Source organism: Mercenaria mercenaria, chromosome 9, assembly GCF_021730395.1.
Source record: "Mercenaria mercenaria strain notata chromosome 9, MADL_Memer_1, whole genome shotgun sequence".
Lineage (NCBI taxonomy): Eukaryota > Metazoa > Mollusca > Bivalvia > Venerida > Veneridae > Mercenaria > Mercenaria mercenaria.
In genome coordinates, this window is record NC_069369.1 from 16,278,145 (window position 1) to 16,298,758 (window position 20,614).

At 35.1% G+C, this 20,614-nt stretch overlaps 1 protein-coding gene across 3 annotated transcripts in view; it reads right to left on the bottom strand.

Moving 5' to 3' along the window:
* Window positions 1-20,614, bottom strand: part of LOC123546572 (adhesion G protein-coupled receptor A3-like) — a 100,011-nt gene that overhangs the window by 73,065 nt on the left and 6,332 nt on the right. For all 3 annotated transcript variants that reach the window (XM_045332981.2, XM_045332980.2, XM_045332979.2), the window contains exon 2: window positions 15,783-15,854. Coding sequence is in view for 2 of the 3 variants with exons in the window: in XM_045332980.2 (XP_045188915.2) it covers window positions 15,783-15,854 (72 nt within the window). In the remaining variant the exon portion in view is untranslated. The remainder of the gene's footprint in view (window positions 1-15,782; window positions 15,855-20,614) is intronic.

The window sequence follows — 20,614 nt, forward strand, 5'->3', positions numbered from 1 at the left end:
TGTTGTTTACTTTTAGAGTACATTGGTCTCCAATACTGGTTACTATCTTTACCATTTCAATTTCTGATGTAGAAAAGAAAACTTGTCGCAAGCGAAACAATCCCAAAAGTATTGACCTATGTATCAGATATACATGTGCATTTCTCATTAAATGCTGGAAACAGAAGTATTCTCAATGGTAATATAGAGGAATGAGCAGCTGAGTTTTCCTTCAAAAAACCAAACAGCCATAAAATGAATGAAGTTCAAGTATACCTCTATGAATTTTCTTACCTGTAAACAGGTAATTGGCACCAGATTAAAAACACTGTAGTAAACTGGAAAGATCATGTACTAACAGCACTGTACTGGACAAACTGAAAACTGTTTGTTGTACAGAGGTTATACTGCTCCAGAGAGGTAAGCTTATACAGAATATTGTCAAGTTGAAAGGAAAATTAATCTGCCTTGACCAGTAGAGCTGTAACAATTGTTAACAAAAGTTACAAAGCTAGTACCTATGCACTTATTCTTTATACATGTTACCTTTACGAATGTTTAACCACACTAATTAAATACTTCCTGGTATTAATTTATACATTTTTTATTTAACCTTTAGCCTGCTGGCAGCGAGTTATTTTGCCTTTGCGACCAGCTCCCAAACCAAAATGGCAAGCTTAATTAAGCTTGCATTAAGGTCGCAGCAAGATTGCAGTTGTGATCTTAACAAGCATGCAGCAAGCATAATTTAAGCTTGCGCAAACTAATTCGCACGCTTCCTGCAACCTATTTAACATCTTGCAAGCTTGTAAGGTTGCGCATGCTTGCGATTGGAACCCTTAAGCGATCTTAATTGCGACCTTGCAAGTTTTTACAATCCTATTAAGACTGCAAGCTTGCGCAATCTTGCAAACTTACACAATTATAACAAGATTGCAAGCTTGCGCAATCTTGCATGCTTACACACACTTATATGAGTGTTCGAGTCCAGCGCACGCAAGCTTGCAAACTACACTATCTTCCTACACCTTATTTAGGTTTGTGAGACAGTTTTAATAATGTTAGAGTCTAAAAATTTAATTATATAATTCGTTTAATTTGACAAACTGCACAGTTTATAAAACTTTCGCACTTTCATAAAACAATATTTGTAGTGATCAGTAGATAAAGACTTAACAATCAGGGACAATACTTTTTAAAACAACATATTTTGACATAAAAAGTTTAATATTTGGTTTAATATATTACCTCCCTTTTATATGTATCAGTGAACTAAAAGAGTTTTAAAAAAGTTACAGGATCGCAAGCTAGTCACAATCTTAAACAGTATTAAGATTGCAGGATGCCCGCTGCAAGCTTGCGAAGCAAGACTATCCGCAAACTTAATTTCTATCGCAAGCTTAGTCACAATCTTAAATGGTATTAAGATCGCAGGATGCTCACTGCAAGCTTGCAAAGAAAGACTTCTCCGCAAACTTAATTTCTATGTGAGTATTTGCAAGCATTATATTACATGTCTGCAATCTTTTTAAGATTGCAATAAGTTTGCACAACCTTATGGCAAACTTCTCACAAGCTTGCCGCATGCTTGTATTTTGGTTTGGAAGTGCAGAGCAAGATTAGCCTGCACATCCGTGCAGGCTAATCATGGTCTGCACTGTTTGCTATTCAGTCAATAAATTTTCCGTGAACACCCCTTCAAATAATAAATGGTATTGCCCAAATTGAATGATGGACCAGCTAGTCCATTTTAGGAATTTAGCAGTCTAAGGGTTAAATAGCAATAAAAATATATAGTTTGATGAACTTATTAGGATTGTAACAAGAGCTGTCCGTAAGACAGCGCACTCCACTATTCGGGGATTTGACAGTAAAATGAATATATGTCTGAATAAGAGACCTTATTATCTTATTAGTACCAAATTTATGTCCAGAAAACAATTAAAGCTAAAAAGAAAATTCAAGAAATGACCATTACAGACAGCTTCCAATATGCTAAAATCTCAAAAAATAGCAATTTTGCATATTGCCCAGTCACATTAAGACAGGGTGAATGAAGGACAAAAATGCAAGGCATTCTCTTTTATATCTCCAGAAACCAGCTGTACAACTTCATGCCCTGACTGACTCAGTCTGCTAAAACAATGTTCAAAGTATAAATTGTTACAAGTCCAAGCTTAAAGATCCATAACGTTTTAACAACAAATTAATTTCATTAATTATGTTCATAACGGAAAATGTGGCAGCCACATTTTAACTGACTGCTACAACATACATTTGACTTTTAAACAATTTAACAGTTTAATCTTTATTTGGAAATTCATTACTGTTCTGCTGCTCTAGGTGAATCTAACACAACTGCTAAATTACTTAGAGAAAGAGGACCCATAATGCCTCTCTGCAATTTCCATGCAATATATTCTTACTTCGGCATAATGCACTCTAGTGGTCAAATACACAAGAAATTTCAAACCTGTAGGAAAATGTGAAAATCGTACTCTGAGAATAAGTATTAATCAAATGAACATTGCTAATTTCTCTACCTTAAAAGTAGTTATTCTGATTTTGGTCAAGTGACATCAGCTAATGGAGGCAAAATATCATATGTCAATCTCTGGACATTATAGTTGAGGAACAAGTACTTAAACCATCCTCTTGACATCAAATTAGGCACTTAGGTAAAACAAGCACTGATAGTATTTCTGGCTCTAGAGTAAAACAAGTGCTACCATCCCCTAGACAGAATATCAGGGCTTAGGGTAAAACAAGTGCTCTAGATATTATATCAGGATCTGGGGTAAATAAGTGCTCTCTATCAGGATCTGGCGTAAAACAAGTGCTCTAGATATTACATCAGGCTCAGGGGTAAAACAAGTCCTCTAGATATTATATCAGGATCTGGCGTAAAACAAGTGCTCTAGATATTATATCAGGATCTGGCATACAACAAGTGCTCTAGATATCATATCAGGATTTGGCGTAAAACAAGTGCTCTAGATATTACATCAGGCTCAGGGGTAAAACTAGTCCTCTAGATATTATATCAGGATCTGGCGTAAAACAAGTGCTCTAGATATCATATCAGGATTTGGTGTAAAACAAGTGCTCTAGATATTATATCAGGCTCTGGGGTAAAACAAGTGCTCTAGATATTATATCAGGGTCTGGGGTAAAACAAGTGCTCTAGATATTATACCATCCTCTAGATATTATCTCAGGGTCTGGGGTAAAAAAGTGTTCTACGAGGGCTCTTCAAAAATAACGTAGACTTTTTCTCTAGCTGTTATATACTTAAATGAAGCAAAACAAGAAATATACCATCATTATTTGCAACCTTTCAACTAAATGCAATGCAAACTTGATGTGATTATGACCATGCATGTAGGAGTTACGCCTCCTCGAAAACAGTCACTTACACGGACCCGGCGCACGGCGATCTTATTTCAACGACGTTAACGATGTCGTGCTTTCATGGTGATGCTATCATTAGGTCTGCATTAATTCATATTTGTAAATTTATTTTGTAAATTTTCATGAGCAAGATTCTAGTCATATATATAACAAGTTGTTTGGTTAGAATACTAAAAATGTATGAACACTTAAGCCATGCATCTTGGATAGGGTACTCAACACGAGTACTTGGCCTTTATCAACGGCATCATACATTGGCGTTAATATCCATTCGCATTTTCTCCATTTTCTCCCTACATCTTCAGTTTTTAAGCAATTCTGGACCATTTGAGAATTGTTTGTACCACTTAAAGATAAAGACACAGATGACTGAACACTGTTGTGGTGTCTGCTTCAATAGTTTATGAATTTCAGTTGCTGTTTCCCAAAATTTCTCTAAAAGTAAGCAACTGTTTTAGTAGATGACGACATTACATGCATTATAAACAGTTAACACTCACTTTGTTTAAACGTTGTGTTCCTCCACCACAAACGTCAGAATGACGCCATACTCTAGATGCATATCGCCCTGACGTATTGCTGCACTTTGGGGCATTATTGAGCAAACAAGTGTATTATTACTGCAAACATTAGCGATTGAGTTCAAATCACGACAGATCAAAAAGCGACTGCGCCGGTTATGCGTAGATATATGGTAATGAAAACGTTCGACGAGCTTCGCCTATTAGCAAAAATGTTATAAAAAATGTATGACCAAATTACAGAAAGATTTCGAATTACAACGATATATTTCACATTATTATTTACATAATATGCAACATTTGACAGCAAAAGTCTACGTTATTTTTGAACAGCCCTCGTAGATATTATATCAGGCTCTGACGTGAAACAAGTGCTCTAGATATTATATCAGGCTCTGAGGTAAAACAAGTGCTCTAGATACTATATCAAAATAAGTGCTCAAGATATTATATCAGGCTCTGGGGTAAAACAAGTGCTACTATACTCTAGTTAGTATATCAGACCTTGGTGTAAAACAAGCGCTAAGGCTTTGGCATAAATAAGTGCTCTAGATATTATATCAGGCTCTAAGGTAAAACAAGTGCTCTAGATATTGTATCGGGCCCTTGGGTAAAGCAAGTGTTCAACATAGTATATCAGGCCCTGGGGTAAAACAAGTGCTCCAGATATTAAATCAGGCTCTGGGGTAAAACAAGTGCTCTTAGATAGTGTATCTATGCCTTGGGGTGAAACAAGCACTACCATCTTCTGGGGTAAAACAAGTATTCAAGATATTATATTAGGTTCTGGGGTAAAACAAGTGCACTAGATATTATATTAGGCTCTGAGTCTGGGGTAAAACAAGTGCACAAAATACTAGTATTATATCAAGCCCTGAGGTAAAACAAGTGCTCATGCAGGCTCTGGAGTTACAACAGGTGGCCACTAGATAGTATATCAGGCCACTGGATAAAGGTCCTATTCAGAGAAAATGCAACCAAAGTAGTCAAAGTTCTGTTTGTAAGATTAATCATTATCTCCCTTTTTATATCAAAAATAGATCTGAAATAAATGGATTCTGAAGTGCCACACAGTTTTAAAATTTGCCTCTTGGTACAACCGATGTTTATCAAATACAAATATAGAACTACTACATAATCATAATGAAAATCAATAGAAAACTCAGATTTTGAAATTTTGAAATGCTCATGTTAATTAGGTAGAAGAGGTAATTTGAACAAGGCAGTCTGAAAGACAGCTAAATCCCCCGCCACTGTTATGGATAGTGAAAGGGTAAACCTTTGACCTTGAGCTGTGACCTTGACATTGAACTGACATGGCTGACCTATGAATTCTGCATATTGTCTTGATAAGGTGATCATTTGACCCACGTTTCATGAAAATCCTTTAAGGGGTTTAGGAGATACACAGCTCAAACCTTTGACCTTAAGTTGTGACCTTGACCTTGAGTTGACATGGCTGACACATGAGTTCTTGATGAAGGTGATCATTTGACCCAAGTTTGATGAAAATCCTTCAACGGGTTTAGGACAGAGTGGACACAAAATGGAAGGCTCAAACCTTTGACCCCAAGTTGTGACCTTGACCTTGAGCCAGCATGGCTTACTCATGAGTTCTGCACATTGTCTTGGATAGGTGATCATTTGACCCTGAGTTGTCATTTGACCCAGGGATGGCGTACAGAGCGAACACGATGGAAGGTCAAACTAGACTCGCGTTCTTAGAAGATCATTTGATCGAAGTTTCATGATTATCCTTCAAGGGGTTTAGGAGATACAGAGCGGACACAAAATGGAAGGCTCAAACCTTCGACCTTGAGTTGTGACTTTGACCGTGAGCCGACATGGCTGACTCATGGGTTCTGCACATCGTCTTGATGAGGTGATCATTTGACCCAAGTTTTATGATATTATCCTTCAAGGGGTTTCGGAGATACAGAGCTGACATGAAATGGAAGGCTCGAACCTTTGACCTTGAGTTGAGACCTTGACCTTGAAAACATACATATCTAATAGGTATCTCATTCTATATATAAGGGAATTTTTGTTTCTTAATTAAGTAAGTAAATCTCTGAAAGAATAAAAGTCATAAAATGTTGCTTAAATGTGACCTTCAAAACAATCAGGGCACTGCAGTGAACTGGACAATCCCTCGGTTTAAAGTTTCAAAATTAAACACACGTTTAATTTATAATTATCATATCCTTTCTCACTGGATGCAAAATATTAAACAAAGGCACATATTAAAACTTAACGTTATGTGGGGAAAATCATGACACCTTCAAGACAAGATATTTTTGTCTTTGTTTATCATTCGCCTTTGGAAAACATTATAAACAAACATCTTCCCTTGGAGATCAAAGGTTTGCGATGTAAATCTTACCTTTAATCTGACAAAAGAAATGAAAAAGGTATGCATTTGACTGATGGCAATATCTAGCCAACATTCATCTCAGCTGACACACTATTAATTAAAGTCTCAAATCTTGTTTATTTTATAGTAAATGCTGTAACACCAGACAATAAGTATGTGAAAAACATAAAAAAAAAATTATTTACAAACTGATCCTAAAACTTAATGCAGTAGTTTTGTTCTAACCTAAATTTGTAGATTATATGATGAATGTACACATTCGATCCATACATGATGGACATAAAGGAACCTGATATTCTGAAGGTTTAGAAATATTCTAATCATTTCAAACAGTTTCTGGAAGCTTCTCAACTCTGTATTTCAAGCGCATAGTATATTACATTCTAACCGAGACTTCCAGGAATCCAGTGATAATGTAACTTAACTTCACATTTTCATTTGTTTTCTACAGATTTCATATAGATGGACACAGTGACATAAACAGGAATTCAGCAATTATTCAACATCAACACTTTCTTAACATTATTTCTATGGATAAAAATTTCATATTGTTGGACACCTTACAATAAAAAATTCGTCATGTCTGACATTTTTAAGTATTAAGAAATAACTGGCAGATAATTTTAACAACAATGTTCAAAAGGGATTAGTGAAGGAAAATGCATTAACTGGTCCAGAATTGTTCAAGAATAGAAATGAAAGTAGTTCATGAACTGTGCAAAATATACACAAATGACAAAATGGCTGCAATGTTTATGAACACTTAAAGTTCAAGAACAGTTCATGAATCTGTCCAAGAACCATTCGTGAACTCAAATTCTGGAACAGTTCAGGAATATTTCAGTAACTTTTCTTTGCATATTCAATCATTTTTCAGATAATTTCAAAATGTCTAAATCTGCCTGAAACATATTCTGATTTTCTCTGAACAGGAGTCTGAATAAATGCTGACTGAAATCTGAACAAATGCTGAAGTGGGCCAATTTCAGTCATGTATTCAATATTAATGTATACAGTTTAAATTCAGATAAATTCAGATAGTTTTAGCTGTTCAGTAAAATGTCAGAATCCATCTAAAATCTGAATAAATGCTGAATTAAGTATGAATATATGCTTATATGGGCAAATTCAAGTCACTGTTCAAACAGTTTTTCAGACAGTATTCAAATGATTATTTTTTAATGAGTGTACCCTTAGGTGTGAAATCTTTCTAGGAAGTATGCTATTATGTTTATAAAGAATAAAATCAGATATTTAAATTTAATTATCTAAAGGTTACACTAACATTATTTTAGTACAACTTTCAGTTTTTAACCAGCAGCTCATGAACTGACAAGTTAAGAACTGATGAAAAGTTCAAGAACTGATTTCTGAAGACTAGGAATGTTTGTAGAACCTTGCATGACACATTATTATCATTTTAACAGTCTTAAAATACCTGTTTCTGCAAAACAGATATTTAACATGAGAGCTATCACCCTTTAATCGTTCAAACTTAGGATAAACAATCAGTTTAATAGGTACAAGGTATATCATATAACAAAACAAAATTTCTAAACTTCTTTTAACTTCTATCTTGATATCAATCTTTTAAAAATTGTTTGCTCCAAAAACACATTCAAGTTTTTGCCCAATGTTAACGCTATACTACATCTGACTTTCCGCAAAGATCATTTAAAAAGATATACTTGAGCAACTTTAGAATAATTGACTTTGATTGCTCATAAAAATTTCATTTCATCCCAGAGAAAACCCCATAAATTTCTTATCAAAACTAAGCTACTGTATAATTTGTCCTTAATGTTATGCCACACTTAATCTGTTCTTTCTTTGTGTCCAAAAGTGAAATACAAAGTTTTGTAAGAAACTGAAGATCAAACTGTTAATGTTGAAGTTGAAGCTGACATTAACATTATATATTATTTATTTATTTATTTTGTTGGGTTAAACATCACATCGACACAATTATAGGTCATATGGCGACTTTCCATCTTTGATTGTGGAGGAAGACCCAATGTGACCCTCTGTGCATTATTTCATCACTAGCGGGCACCTGGGTAGAACCATCGAACTTCCGTAGGCCAGCTGGATGGCTTCCTCACATGAATTCAACGCTCCGAGTGAGGCTCAAACCCACATTGATGAGGGGCAAGTGATTTGAAGTCAGCGACCTTAACCACTCGGCCATGGAGGCCCCCCGATATATAATTAAACAAGAGGGCCATGATGGCCCTATATATCGCTCTCCAGAGTTGATCTGGCCTACTGACCTAGTTTTTTACTCCACATGAGCCAGTTTCAAATTAAACCTAGAGATCATCAAGACAATTGTTCAAGTTTCATAAAGATTGAGTCACAACTGTAGCCTTTAGTGTTCACAAACTTTTCCTTTGAATTGACCATGTGAGCTTGTTTTTGATCCAACATGACCCAGTTTCGAACATGACCTAGAGATCATCAAGACAAACATTCTGACCAAGTCTCATTAAGATTGGGTCACAAATGCGGCCTATAGAGTGTTCACAAGCTTTTCCTTTGATTTGGCCTACTGACCTAGTTTTTGATCCTACATGACCCAGTTTCGAACTTAACCTAAAGATCATCAAGACAAACATTCTGACCAAATTTCATACAGATTTGGTCACAAATGTGGCATCTAGAGTGTTCTCAAGCTTTTCCTTTGATCTGGCCTACTGACCTAGTTTTTGACCCGACATGTCCCAGTTTCGGACTTGACCTAGAAATCATCAAGACTAACATTCTGACCAAGCTTCATACAGATTGGGTCACAAATGTGGCCTCTAAAGTGTTCACAAGCTTTTCCTTTGATCTGGCCTACTGACCCTAGTTTTTGACCCCACATGTCCCAGTTTCGAACTTGACCTAGAAATCATCAAGACAAACATTCTGACCAAATTTCATAAAAACTGAGTCAAAACATTGGCTTCTAGAGTGTTCACAAGCTTTTCCTTTGATCTGGCCTACTGACCTACTTTTTGACCCCACATGTCCCATTTTGGAACAGGATCTAGAAATCATCAAGACAAACATTCTGACCAAGTTTCATACAGATTGGGTCACAAATGTGGCCTCTAAAGTGTTCACAAGCTTTTCCTTTGATCTGGCCTATTGACCTAGTTTTTGACCCCACATGACCCAGTTTCGAAACTGACCTAGATATTATCAAGACAAACATTCTGACCAAGTTTCATAAAGATTGGGTCACAAATGTGGCCTCTAGTGTTCTCAAGCTTTTCCTTTGATCTGGCCTACTGACCTAGTTTTTAACCCAACATTATCCAGTTTAAAACTTGACCTAGAGATCATCAAGACAAACATTCTGACCAAGTTTCATAAAGATTGGGTCACAAATGTGGCCTCTAGAGTGCTCACAAGCTTTTTCTTGATCTGGCCTACTGACCTAGTTTTTGATCCAACATGACCCAGTTTCGAACATGACCTAGAGATCATCAAGACAAACATTCTGACCAAGTTTCATAAAGATTGGGTCACAAATGTGGCCTCTAGAGTGTTCACAAGCTTTTTCTTTGATCTGGCTTACTGACCTAGTTTTTGACCCCACATGTCCCAGTTTCGAACTTGACCTAGAGATCATTAAGACTAATTGACCTAGAGATCATTAAGACTTACATTCTGACCAAGTTTCATAAAGATTAGGCCACAAATGTGGCCTCTAGTGTTCACAAGGCAAATGCTGACGCACGCCGGATGACGGACGCCGGACAATGACTGGTCACAATAGCTCACCTTGAGCACTTTGTGCTCTGGTGAGCTAAAAATATGAACAATTACATCATAGTGTCTATGCAAACATAAAATTAGCATGAGCTTGTATAAACAGTAATGTGTATTAGGGTATAAAACAGTACACACCTTAAACATGTATAGCTATTAGTTCAACATAAATGTGTAACTCGAAGCGGAGCCCCAACTTGTATTTTTTCTTTGATTTGTCTAATAAATTTAAATTTGCGAAACAGTATTAATGTTCTCTCTTTATATATATATGGTGAAGATCATTAATTTTGATTTTTCTCTATGTGAATTACATACTTTACTAAAGAACCTTGAAAAAAATATGATAGACTTATTAAAAAGAAATCAGTCTTGTCACATGTACAGCTAGTTGTACAGCCCTGTTATATTTGTATGTCATTCAAATAGGTCAACAAGCTTTAACTGCAATATATCTGTATATGCACACCTGCTGAAAGCTAATTATGTAAATATACTCTACAAAGTGTAACAATCCAATTCTTTGTAGACGTCAAGCTATCTCTTACATCCAAAACCTCTTAATTAAAATGTGCACTCCGAGGGTGGTATTTTACAACAATGGATGTAGACAGTTTCATGATTTTGCTTAAATTTTCTTAAGTCTTATATATCTTATTGCTCCTCATATCAAAAGAGTTTTTCACAATATTACACCAATACAAGGACAGCCAGCAATCCAGATGTCACCAAGGGAGACAACTGACAAAAAGTAAGAAAAATCATGTTTGTTTATACTACTTAAATTTTCTGCCATCATTTAAATATCACACAATCATGTATAGAAAATAATCAGACTGTTAACCTGAAGGAAAGTTCATGTAGATCTTTCGAAAACATCAGAATTAACACAAAAATTCTTCATTTGAGTCATATGACAAAATACTATTATTAAAACATTATCAACAAAATACTATTATTAAAACATTATCAGCCCAAACATTCAAAATTCCATGGGTGTGGCAATTTAATCCCATCCCCCTCCCCAACCCGCCACCCAGCATGAAGTTAGATATGCTTTATACATAATAATTACACCTTAATGCAAAAATATGGCACTTGTAGAATGGTATGAAAGCAAAGTAAACTTTATACAACCCTGATACAACCCCTATAAAAATGTATAGTAGTACATTTTACTGCCTGACTTCACTAACTACTCACATTTTTTAATTAATACTTCTCTGACAAAATATTTATACATGCTGTGAAATGCTTTGGTGAAACATCTGACAGAAGTTTTCAAAGGCAGGAATATGGAACAATTCCACATGTAACGCAGAAAGATTCTATCTTGGCTCTATCTTCATGTTAACATAGCACTTTCTATCGTCAAGGCTCTCAATTTTATGACAAATTTTATAGATGTTTCCATGTTTCTCTCTTGAGGGCTTCAGGCATGCTATTTACATGAACTATTTTATGTTTAGCAAATATTAAGACAATTTATACCAATAAACACAGAGACTGGCTGGAACAATCATAACATTGAAGTACAGAGACTTTGGCAAAATCAGACTCTGTTCAAGAGCTTATAATTGTGTCTGAAGGGAAGAACTTTTAGCAGATTTTAGATCTGCTCGATGTAAAAACTGAACCTCTAGATAATATTTAACAGGTTAAGCTGAATGTTGGAGAAGGAAATCCCAATTTAGGTTTCGGACACATGATTCCAAAGTCATTTGAAGGACACACGATTCCAACGTAAGACGACGTATCCATAATTCCCGAGTCAGATGAAGGACACACGGTTCCCAAGCTAGACACGTGATTCATAAATCAGACGTCACACGAGGGACACACGATTCCCATGTCAGATGAAGGACGCAGTCATGGTTCCCATGTTGGACACAAGATTTCAAAGTCTGATACTTTGAATGACAGACAAAATGCCGTCAAGGTAGTAAGAAATACATTAATATTTTGTTAATACAATAAGTTTACCAATTTAATCCTCTAAATGTTTATTGACTAACAACTACCACCTCCAACAAACACAGATGAAACAAATCATTCATGAAATTCATTTATACATCGCATTTCGTTCGTAATGAAGAAAATTGAAGACAACCAAATATTGCCTTTTAATGAGTCATATCATCAAAGATAGAGGAGGATTTTTGTGTGCATTAATAAATTTACTCAGTCTTCATAAAAGTTAACATTTAAAGATAATTATCACATTCAGATCGATGAAGCAAAGAAATAAGACGAGAACGCTTGAATCATTTGAAATACGAGAGTAACTTTAAAATCGGAGATATGAGGGTTAAATAAGTTTATCATCTATCTAACATCTCTATATTTTTTATTAGTGGCAAGTTTATGTGATGGTGTTAAAACTCCTTGGAAACCAGTAAAAATCATTTTATATTACCCATCACACCCTGCCAAAACCACTCGTATTCTATGAATATTTTAGGCTGTTTCATTCTCCACGTCTGTATCTGATGTTCAACCTAAGTCAGTCAGTAGTGATCTGGATTATTTTCACACAAAACAAAATTTAAACTTCATTTTGTGAATAAATGCCTGAAATGTGGTCTATGAATAAGACCTTCAACCAATATTTACAACATTCCCTGTCTTAAATTCAGAAAAAGAATGCCCATTAATATATTTAAGCATCAATTTCATGAAAACTTCATAAAAATGCCCAATCACAGTTGGAGATAACATACTCAAGTGTATACAGGGCTGTCATCGATAAAAACGATATCGATGTATCAACTATATTTTTTTGTCGATCGATCATCGATTCCCATTTTCAAAAATCGATATTTTACAGAGAGAAAAAACTATCAAGAAAAACACTCAAACCCTCAAAAACAACCTAAGTTCACAAAGTTGTAAATTTGGATAAATGCAAAAGAGGAGTGAAGGCAAAATAAAAATGGAAGATGTTATTAATTTTTATTTATTTCTTTTATTTCATAAATACAAATTCAACACAATCAAACAGTAATATGAAAAGTAGGCAATAAAACTAAAAATAGCATTTACAGAAAGGTATATAGTAAGCATATGAACAAACAGGTTGTTAATCTAACTTAATAATGGATATATCGATGTATCGTCGATATTTGTCCTCTGATATATCGGTATCGTTGATATGCCTAAGACCCAATCAATGACAGCCCTAAGTGTATATATAGTTCCATCTGCACCTCCCGGCAACCGGTTACAGCATAAAACTGAGCATGTTACCATGTCAATTGTAAAGTGAGAATAAAAGGACATGGACAAGCATATTTCACAGCAATGCTACTCTTTAAACTTTACATTTATCGATTATCAACTTAATTACCTCATTTCTTCATAAATTTTTATAAAATTATTGTCGTTCTGTGAAGTCGAAATTTCTACACTATAATTCTGACAGAAATATGATAGAACGCATGTCTCACAAAATTAATATTCATAAACTCAAATCACTTCTATGCATCAAAAATACACACAAACCTAAATTTTCGTTAACATATTGCATCTGGAATGACAACATAAAATGCAGAGATATAATATATTACCCATAAAGCACCATACCAGATAATCAAATGTTCTCTAAACAGGAAAAATGCAGAAGTAAAACTTGATCAACATCATTTTAACTTCTGTTTTAGTTTCTGGCTTGTTTCCCAAAGAAGCAGAAAAAAATCAAGCTCACCAACTTTCTGGTGTTGTGAAACAACAATTAACAATTAACAGACTATCATTAAATTTTAATGAACAGAAGCGAGAGGTAAACAGACTACCAAGCATATATCCTTCTAAAATGTTAGTAACATATTGGTGCAACAGTTATGGCCCTTGTGTCATATGATGTTCATAATGATGTGGAACAATACATGTAACTTGTTTTGTACTTTTAAGTTTGAATCGGATTCATTTGGTAATGCTGGAGACGAGTGAAAGTGCATCAAAACTTTAACCTGAAAGTTTTAGAAAGAAGGGACACAATTCATAAAATAATGGTATCTGAGTTATGACCCTTGTGAATCAAATCCATTCAGTAATAACTGAGATAGAGTGAAAGTGCACCAAAACTAAAGGAGGATAATTTATGAACTATTGCTACGAGAGTTATGCCTCTTGTGCAATGTGATGTTGGAGTGGTTGACAATAGATAAAGAGAAAGTGCCAAGGTGCGAACGTGGAAGGAACCAACGCCAGGTCGAGTAGGACAGCTCTCCATACTTTGTATACATGAGCTAAAAATGTTGCCTTTATCACCAGCAGTGGTTACTGTGATAACCGCTTACATCCAAATATTTAACAAAAATCAGAGCAAAGTAACATTGCAAAACAGAATTATGGAACCTGTGCAATGCATGTCGGATCACCACAGTGACTTCAATCCATTCCATTATCCAGCTGCTGAAATACTAGGTTACATAAAAAGCTTTAATACCAAATCAAGATGCAGACGTCAATATGGAGCTAAGACTAACCAATGTTGGCAAAAAGCCGGTCAATATGAGTATTGACCGGGCCGGCGGTCAATACTGGTTAAAACCGGTCAATACTGGTCAATACCGGTCAATACTGGTCGATTCAATACTTTGGTCACTCTTGGGTGGTCAATACTGGTTTATTCAACACTTTTACATAATGCACATTCACAGATTAGAACAAGCTGTAACAGTAATGTAAAAATTATAAAGCAGTCTGAATAATTTAAAATTTTGTTTGTTAAAAAGTATAGTGGATTAGTGGTCAATACTGGTCGATTCAGTTTTGGTCCTTGGCAATGTGTCCTGGTCAGGCTCAGTTCTGGACAATATACTTAGACTGCTCAGTGGTCAATACTAGTTTGTTAAATGCTTTTATCACCTTAAAGTATAGCCTTTATTTTGAATTAATTAAAAAAAATATTACTATTTATAAATTACACTCATTGAAATGGATAGTACTGGTCAATTCAAATTTTGGTCCTACACAGTATCCCTGATCAATACATATATTGGTCAATACTAGTCATTTGAATACTTTGATTGCATAAATGATTTTTTTCAGATAAAGTTACTATGTTCATTAATACAGTGGGATTATTGATCATGACAGTTAATTAGTGACTAGATAGATAGGCCTGCAACATATAATCTGTTGTATATTGTAAGACCAGGTGTCAATTAGGCAATATGACACTTGCTATCAAAACACAATTAAACCACTTCAATGAAAGGGTCCAGTTGTATGCAGCAATTTTTCATTGAATTAAATACCAGTAAAAATAATTAGATTTATCACATGTGAATCAGACAGTTGATGAAATACTTTCTACAAATGAAGTTCAGTTAAGTTAGCAGACTAATGACCAGTATCAACCAGTGCTGACAAACTGACCACTTCTGACTAATTTGGGAGTATTAATTTGGTTGCTTGAACTAGATATAATGCATGCAAATACCTTCATCAAACTCCAAATGCTCTTAACAGTCATTATTTAAATTGTTCATAAAGTCTGCAAAATATCTTAACAGTCAGTATTTACTAATTGACCGCTATTGACCAATCGACCAGTATTGACCGGTATTGACCACTTCAGGGAGTATTGACCGGGGCGGTTTTAACCGGTTAAAACCACTGGTTAAAACCGGGGGCGGTTTTAACCGCCCAACATTGAGACTAACAGATGGGTGCAATAGTTCAACCTTTTCTTTGAATTGTCAAGTATCACCAAGCTACTCCAAGCTTATACTTACAATCTCTGTAGGTCTGACAGCTGACTGAAACTCTCTTTCCTCAGAACACTGATTTCATTCTTGCTTAAATCCCTGCAAACAGATAATAAAATATGTATTTACTTATATATGTTTCTATAAGGTGTCCAAAAATAAGTCATTCTAAGGGCACATAATAACACTATTTTGGGCTTTCAGATCTAAAACACAACTAACTTTGAACTTGCATAGCCTTACAATTTACACAAAATTTGAAGAACTGATCAATGTTCCCTTGAAACTCCAGGAAGAGCAGTATCCTTCCACCACTCTTGTATTGTCTGCCCTTCAAACAAACCAGCCAGGACTTCTTCTGCTAACTCACTATATATCTGATAAACCATCCCCCCACTCCTCAATGATGGTCTATCTAGGTCAGGTTATTGTCAGAGTAAGTCAAGAGTCCTTCTTTGGTACTTTATCAAAAATAGTTCAAAAGTTTTAATTTGGAATTAATCTTCAGATGGAATCAGACAGTAACTGTTATACATGCAATGTGACAATAAAACATACCTCCTACCCTTATATATCAATTCATATCTTATTTTAGAAACCTATCTGGAGAAAGATGCACTCATCTCAACACTGTGGAAAAATTAGCAGTCATTAAGACAATGAGGTTAAACAAGTCTTTGATCTAAAGTCTGATTTATGGAAAACAGAAGCTTGTGTAATGAGTAAACAATCAAAAATATAATCATGTTTAATAGCTTACAACAGCAGACACTGCATGTGTGCTGTACAGCATGAACCAGTCTGCCAGCATTTTCAATCTGAACAATACCAGAGAAATAAACAGATCGGATGCATGATTATGAAATCTATTCACATTCAATGGAAATAGGGACGAAAACCTTAAAGGGAGCACCAAGACATTACATTTAATAAAATGACATACGAGTGAGCACCTGAATGACTGAATTAATGTAATGGACCTGTAATGACAGTTTGGTTACGTTTTCTCTGCATGCAACCTCGGCAGTCTCAGCTTATGAAAAATAATTTTCAGTTATGGTCGAAGAATGCCAAAAATGCATATTGAGGACATGTAATTGCACAGAAACTGCCAACTCTAGTTTCGGTTCCACTCCCATAACAAGATATATCCACTAACAACACCTAAAGACATTTAAGGTAATAATATAAGACTTAGCTACAGTTCATGTCCAGAATTAACTACTATTAATGTCTGGAATTAACCTCCCTTTAAGATGGTGTAGAAGTGTACCAAACTACAAGGCTACAACTACTAATACTCAATCAGTTGTCTTGAAGTAATTATAAATGAGCCGTGCCATGGGAAAACCAACATAGTGGGTGTGCGACCAGCATGGACCCAGACCAGCCTGCGCATCCGCGCAGTCTGGTCAGGCTCCATGCTGTTCGCTTTTAAAGCCTATTGGAATTGGAGAAACTGTTAGCGAACAGCATGGATCCTGACCAGACTGCGCGGATGCGCAGGCTGGTCTGGATCCATGCTGGTCGCACACCCACTATGTTGGTTTTCCCATGGCACGGCTCAAATGTTGTATGCTTACTCACCTTATGATGATAAACATTAAAAGCATTCAACCCTATTACAAGCTTTTTCAAAAGAATTGATCTGAAGATTGAATTTCAGCATAAACACCCATTTACCAGCTTACATACAAAAAACTCAACTAACTTGAGATGCCAGCACCACTGAATTGTTAAATGCAATATATTCAGCTCAACCTAGTCAAGCTAAATCTCAGTCAAGCTAAAGCTCAGTCAGACAAGCTAAACAACTTTCTGTTGAATTTATCTGTCAGTGAGGAAATTCCCTTGTTTCAGATCTATGCAATACTGTTGCCCTTGCATTATTGTTACCCTTGACACAAATGAATAAGTTTTGCCTTGGTCTCAGATGTATTATTGTTGCCCTGGTCTCAGATGTATTATTGTTGCCCTTGACACAGATGTATTATTGTTGCCCTAGTCTCAGATGTATTATTGTTGCCACAGACACAGATGTATTATTGTTCCCCTGTCTCAGATGTATTATTACTGTCCTTGACACAGATGAATTATTTTGCCATAGTCATCTGATATTATGGTTGCCCTTGACACAGATGAATTATTTTGCCCTAGTCTCAGATGTATTATTGTTGCCCTTGATACAGATGAATTACTTTTAGCTTAGTCTCAGATGTATTATTGTTGCCCTTGATACAGATGAATTATTTTGTCCTAGTCTCAGATGTATTATTGTTGCCCTTGATACAGATGAATTATTTTGCCCTAGTCTCAGATGTATTATTGTTGCCCTTGATACAGATGAATTATTTTGCCCTAGTCTCAGATGTATTATTGTTGCCCTTGATACAGATGAATTAGTTTGCCCTAGTCTCAGATGTATTATTGTTGCCCTTGATACAGATGAATTATTTTGCCCTAGTCTCAGATGTATTTTGTTGCCCTTGACACAGAATTATTATAACTGTTGTCAATGACCTTATTTCTGAATCTGATTTATTATTGTTGACCTTGTCTCAGATACATCATTGTTGACCTTATCTTACAATGCAGATGCAGTATTATTGCCCTTGTTTCAGATACAATATTATTGCCCTTGTTTCAGATGACTTAGCGTTGCCTTTGTTTCAGATATATTTTTGTTGCCATTGACTGTCTCAGGTGCAACTGTTGCCAATGACCTTGATTATTACAGTTTCAAGACTGCAGTAAGAATATTATCAGTACTGCATATCATAAATTAATGAACTATGTAACATCTTTCTGTGCAAAAAGGTAAGTTATAATTATATAATTCGATGTATATCTCTGGGCTTTGACCAGTGAGTATGAAATTGAAATATAAAGTTAAAATATCTAATTAATGATTTTTGCAGTATTCTATATGGAGCACATAATGAATATCCTTTACAATGTGCAAAAAAATATGCACAAAAAAAATGTAACAATGTACCTCAAATAGCAATAAATATTGAAGTAAAAATTAGAAGACTAAATTTATGACTCGCAAGTAATGTCGAATTACAAACAACTACTCTTTAAAAATATTAATGAAAAAAATAAGCATTTTTCATTTCCCTTGATCCGAAAAAACACCCTGTCTCGCACATGTGTTGAAAAGCTACACAGTGCACAATGATGGAAGTTAATTAGCATTTTATCTATGGCAAGAAAAAAAGCCCTATACTTGAAAGCAATGAATCCAGCATATTTTCCTGGCTTTTCTAGGTAATAGGTTTTCAAGGCACATCATGTTTTGAGTTGAAAGAGGCACCCTACAGGGAGAGAGAACAAAAGCTCTGAGGTTTACAAATGTAGCCTCTTTGAAGTTCAAAGAATTTATTTCTGGGCAGACTGATGATAGAAGAGAGTATACTGGATGTAACACCTATAGTCTCCTATCTCCAGTAACCTGTTGGATTTTTTATGAAAGATTTTTTTAAACAAGCAAGTTTTCTGTTAAAAAAAAACTAGGAAAGAGCAGTTGACTACAAAGTTTGACAATAACAAATTCTAATTTAAATGAGATCACAGGTAATAAAATGATGACACATTCACTTTTATTGATCTCTACAATGATTGATATTATAACTAAGAGAGATGCACCAAGATTACCCTTTTCCATCAGGATAATGACAGCTGCTATGCAAAATGCACACAACAAGAAAGCATGAACATTGCCTTTTATTAAACAAATAATCTTGGTTTGGAATTTCTAATCATTTATCAGCTATCAATGACCAATTATTCATTAAGATACAGAGTAATAGACAGACAAAATATCCTCTGATCTCCAGATGTTAATCTTAATGATAAAAGATTAAAGGAAAGACTGGACCAAATCAAAGAGGGACTAAGCCTTGAGATTTCATTGAGCTCCATTGTAATTTCTTGATTTAATAATAATTGATCTGTAAGCAACATTTAAATGTTGTTTAAGAGGGCCTTAAATGACATACAGTATTACCAGGGTCATCTCTGTTATGATCTACATCTTTTTCATCAAATATCTGATTATTTTTTCAGCTGGATTACTTGAAATTGGGAAATGCACTAAAAACAAATGGTCATAAAATATGAAATATCTCTCCGGATAGCGTGCTGTATGAACTGATTAGGCATTGTAGTAAGTACTTATTACTAGTAGTACAAAATGCAGCACTGACATCTGTGTCGTATTGAGTGCACCGGACTGTAAATAACAGGGTTGTGGGTGTGATCCCCCAAATAAAATTATTAATGGTCTCTGTCATGTGACCATGTTTAATCAAGACATCCGACTTATAAAAGTATGCAGTTTCAACATTCTATATCTTGTGCAACCAGTAAAAAATACAGATAGTTTTCAATCATCATATTATACATTTAATACAGGAAAAAAATAATATCAGGGGGCATAATGTTGCTAAAAGCCATAATATATGTGACAGAACAGTATTCAATATACAGTAATGAATGGTTGAATGCAATCCAGGTGCACCTGTTTACACTTGGTATATGTTTTTAATCTGATGCCCTGCCTTGAAAATGTAATTCACTAACAACAGATAAAAGTTTTATATAGCAACTATTTCATGAGTTACAGATAAAAATGAAAAGGAGCCTAAGCAAGGCTTACTTAAAATTTATTATAAATTAAACCAAACACTATACATATTTGCTGTGGAGCTGAAGCCAAAGATGTAACGGTAGAATGTCAGACAGTTTAAATGATCAAAGAATGGCATTTTAAATCCCTTCATTCATTGATTTTAGTGTCAAGCCACCTTGATATCTGGCCCCTCACCCTCCTCTCCGTCTGCTGATAAGAAAGGAAT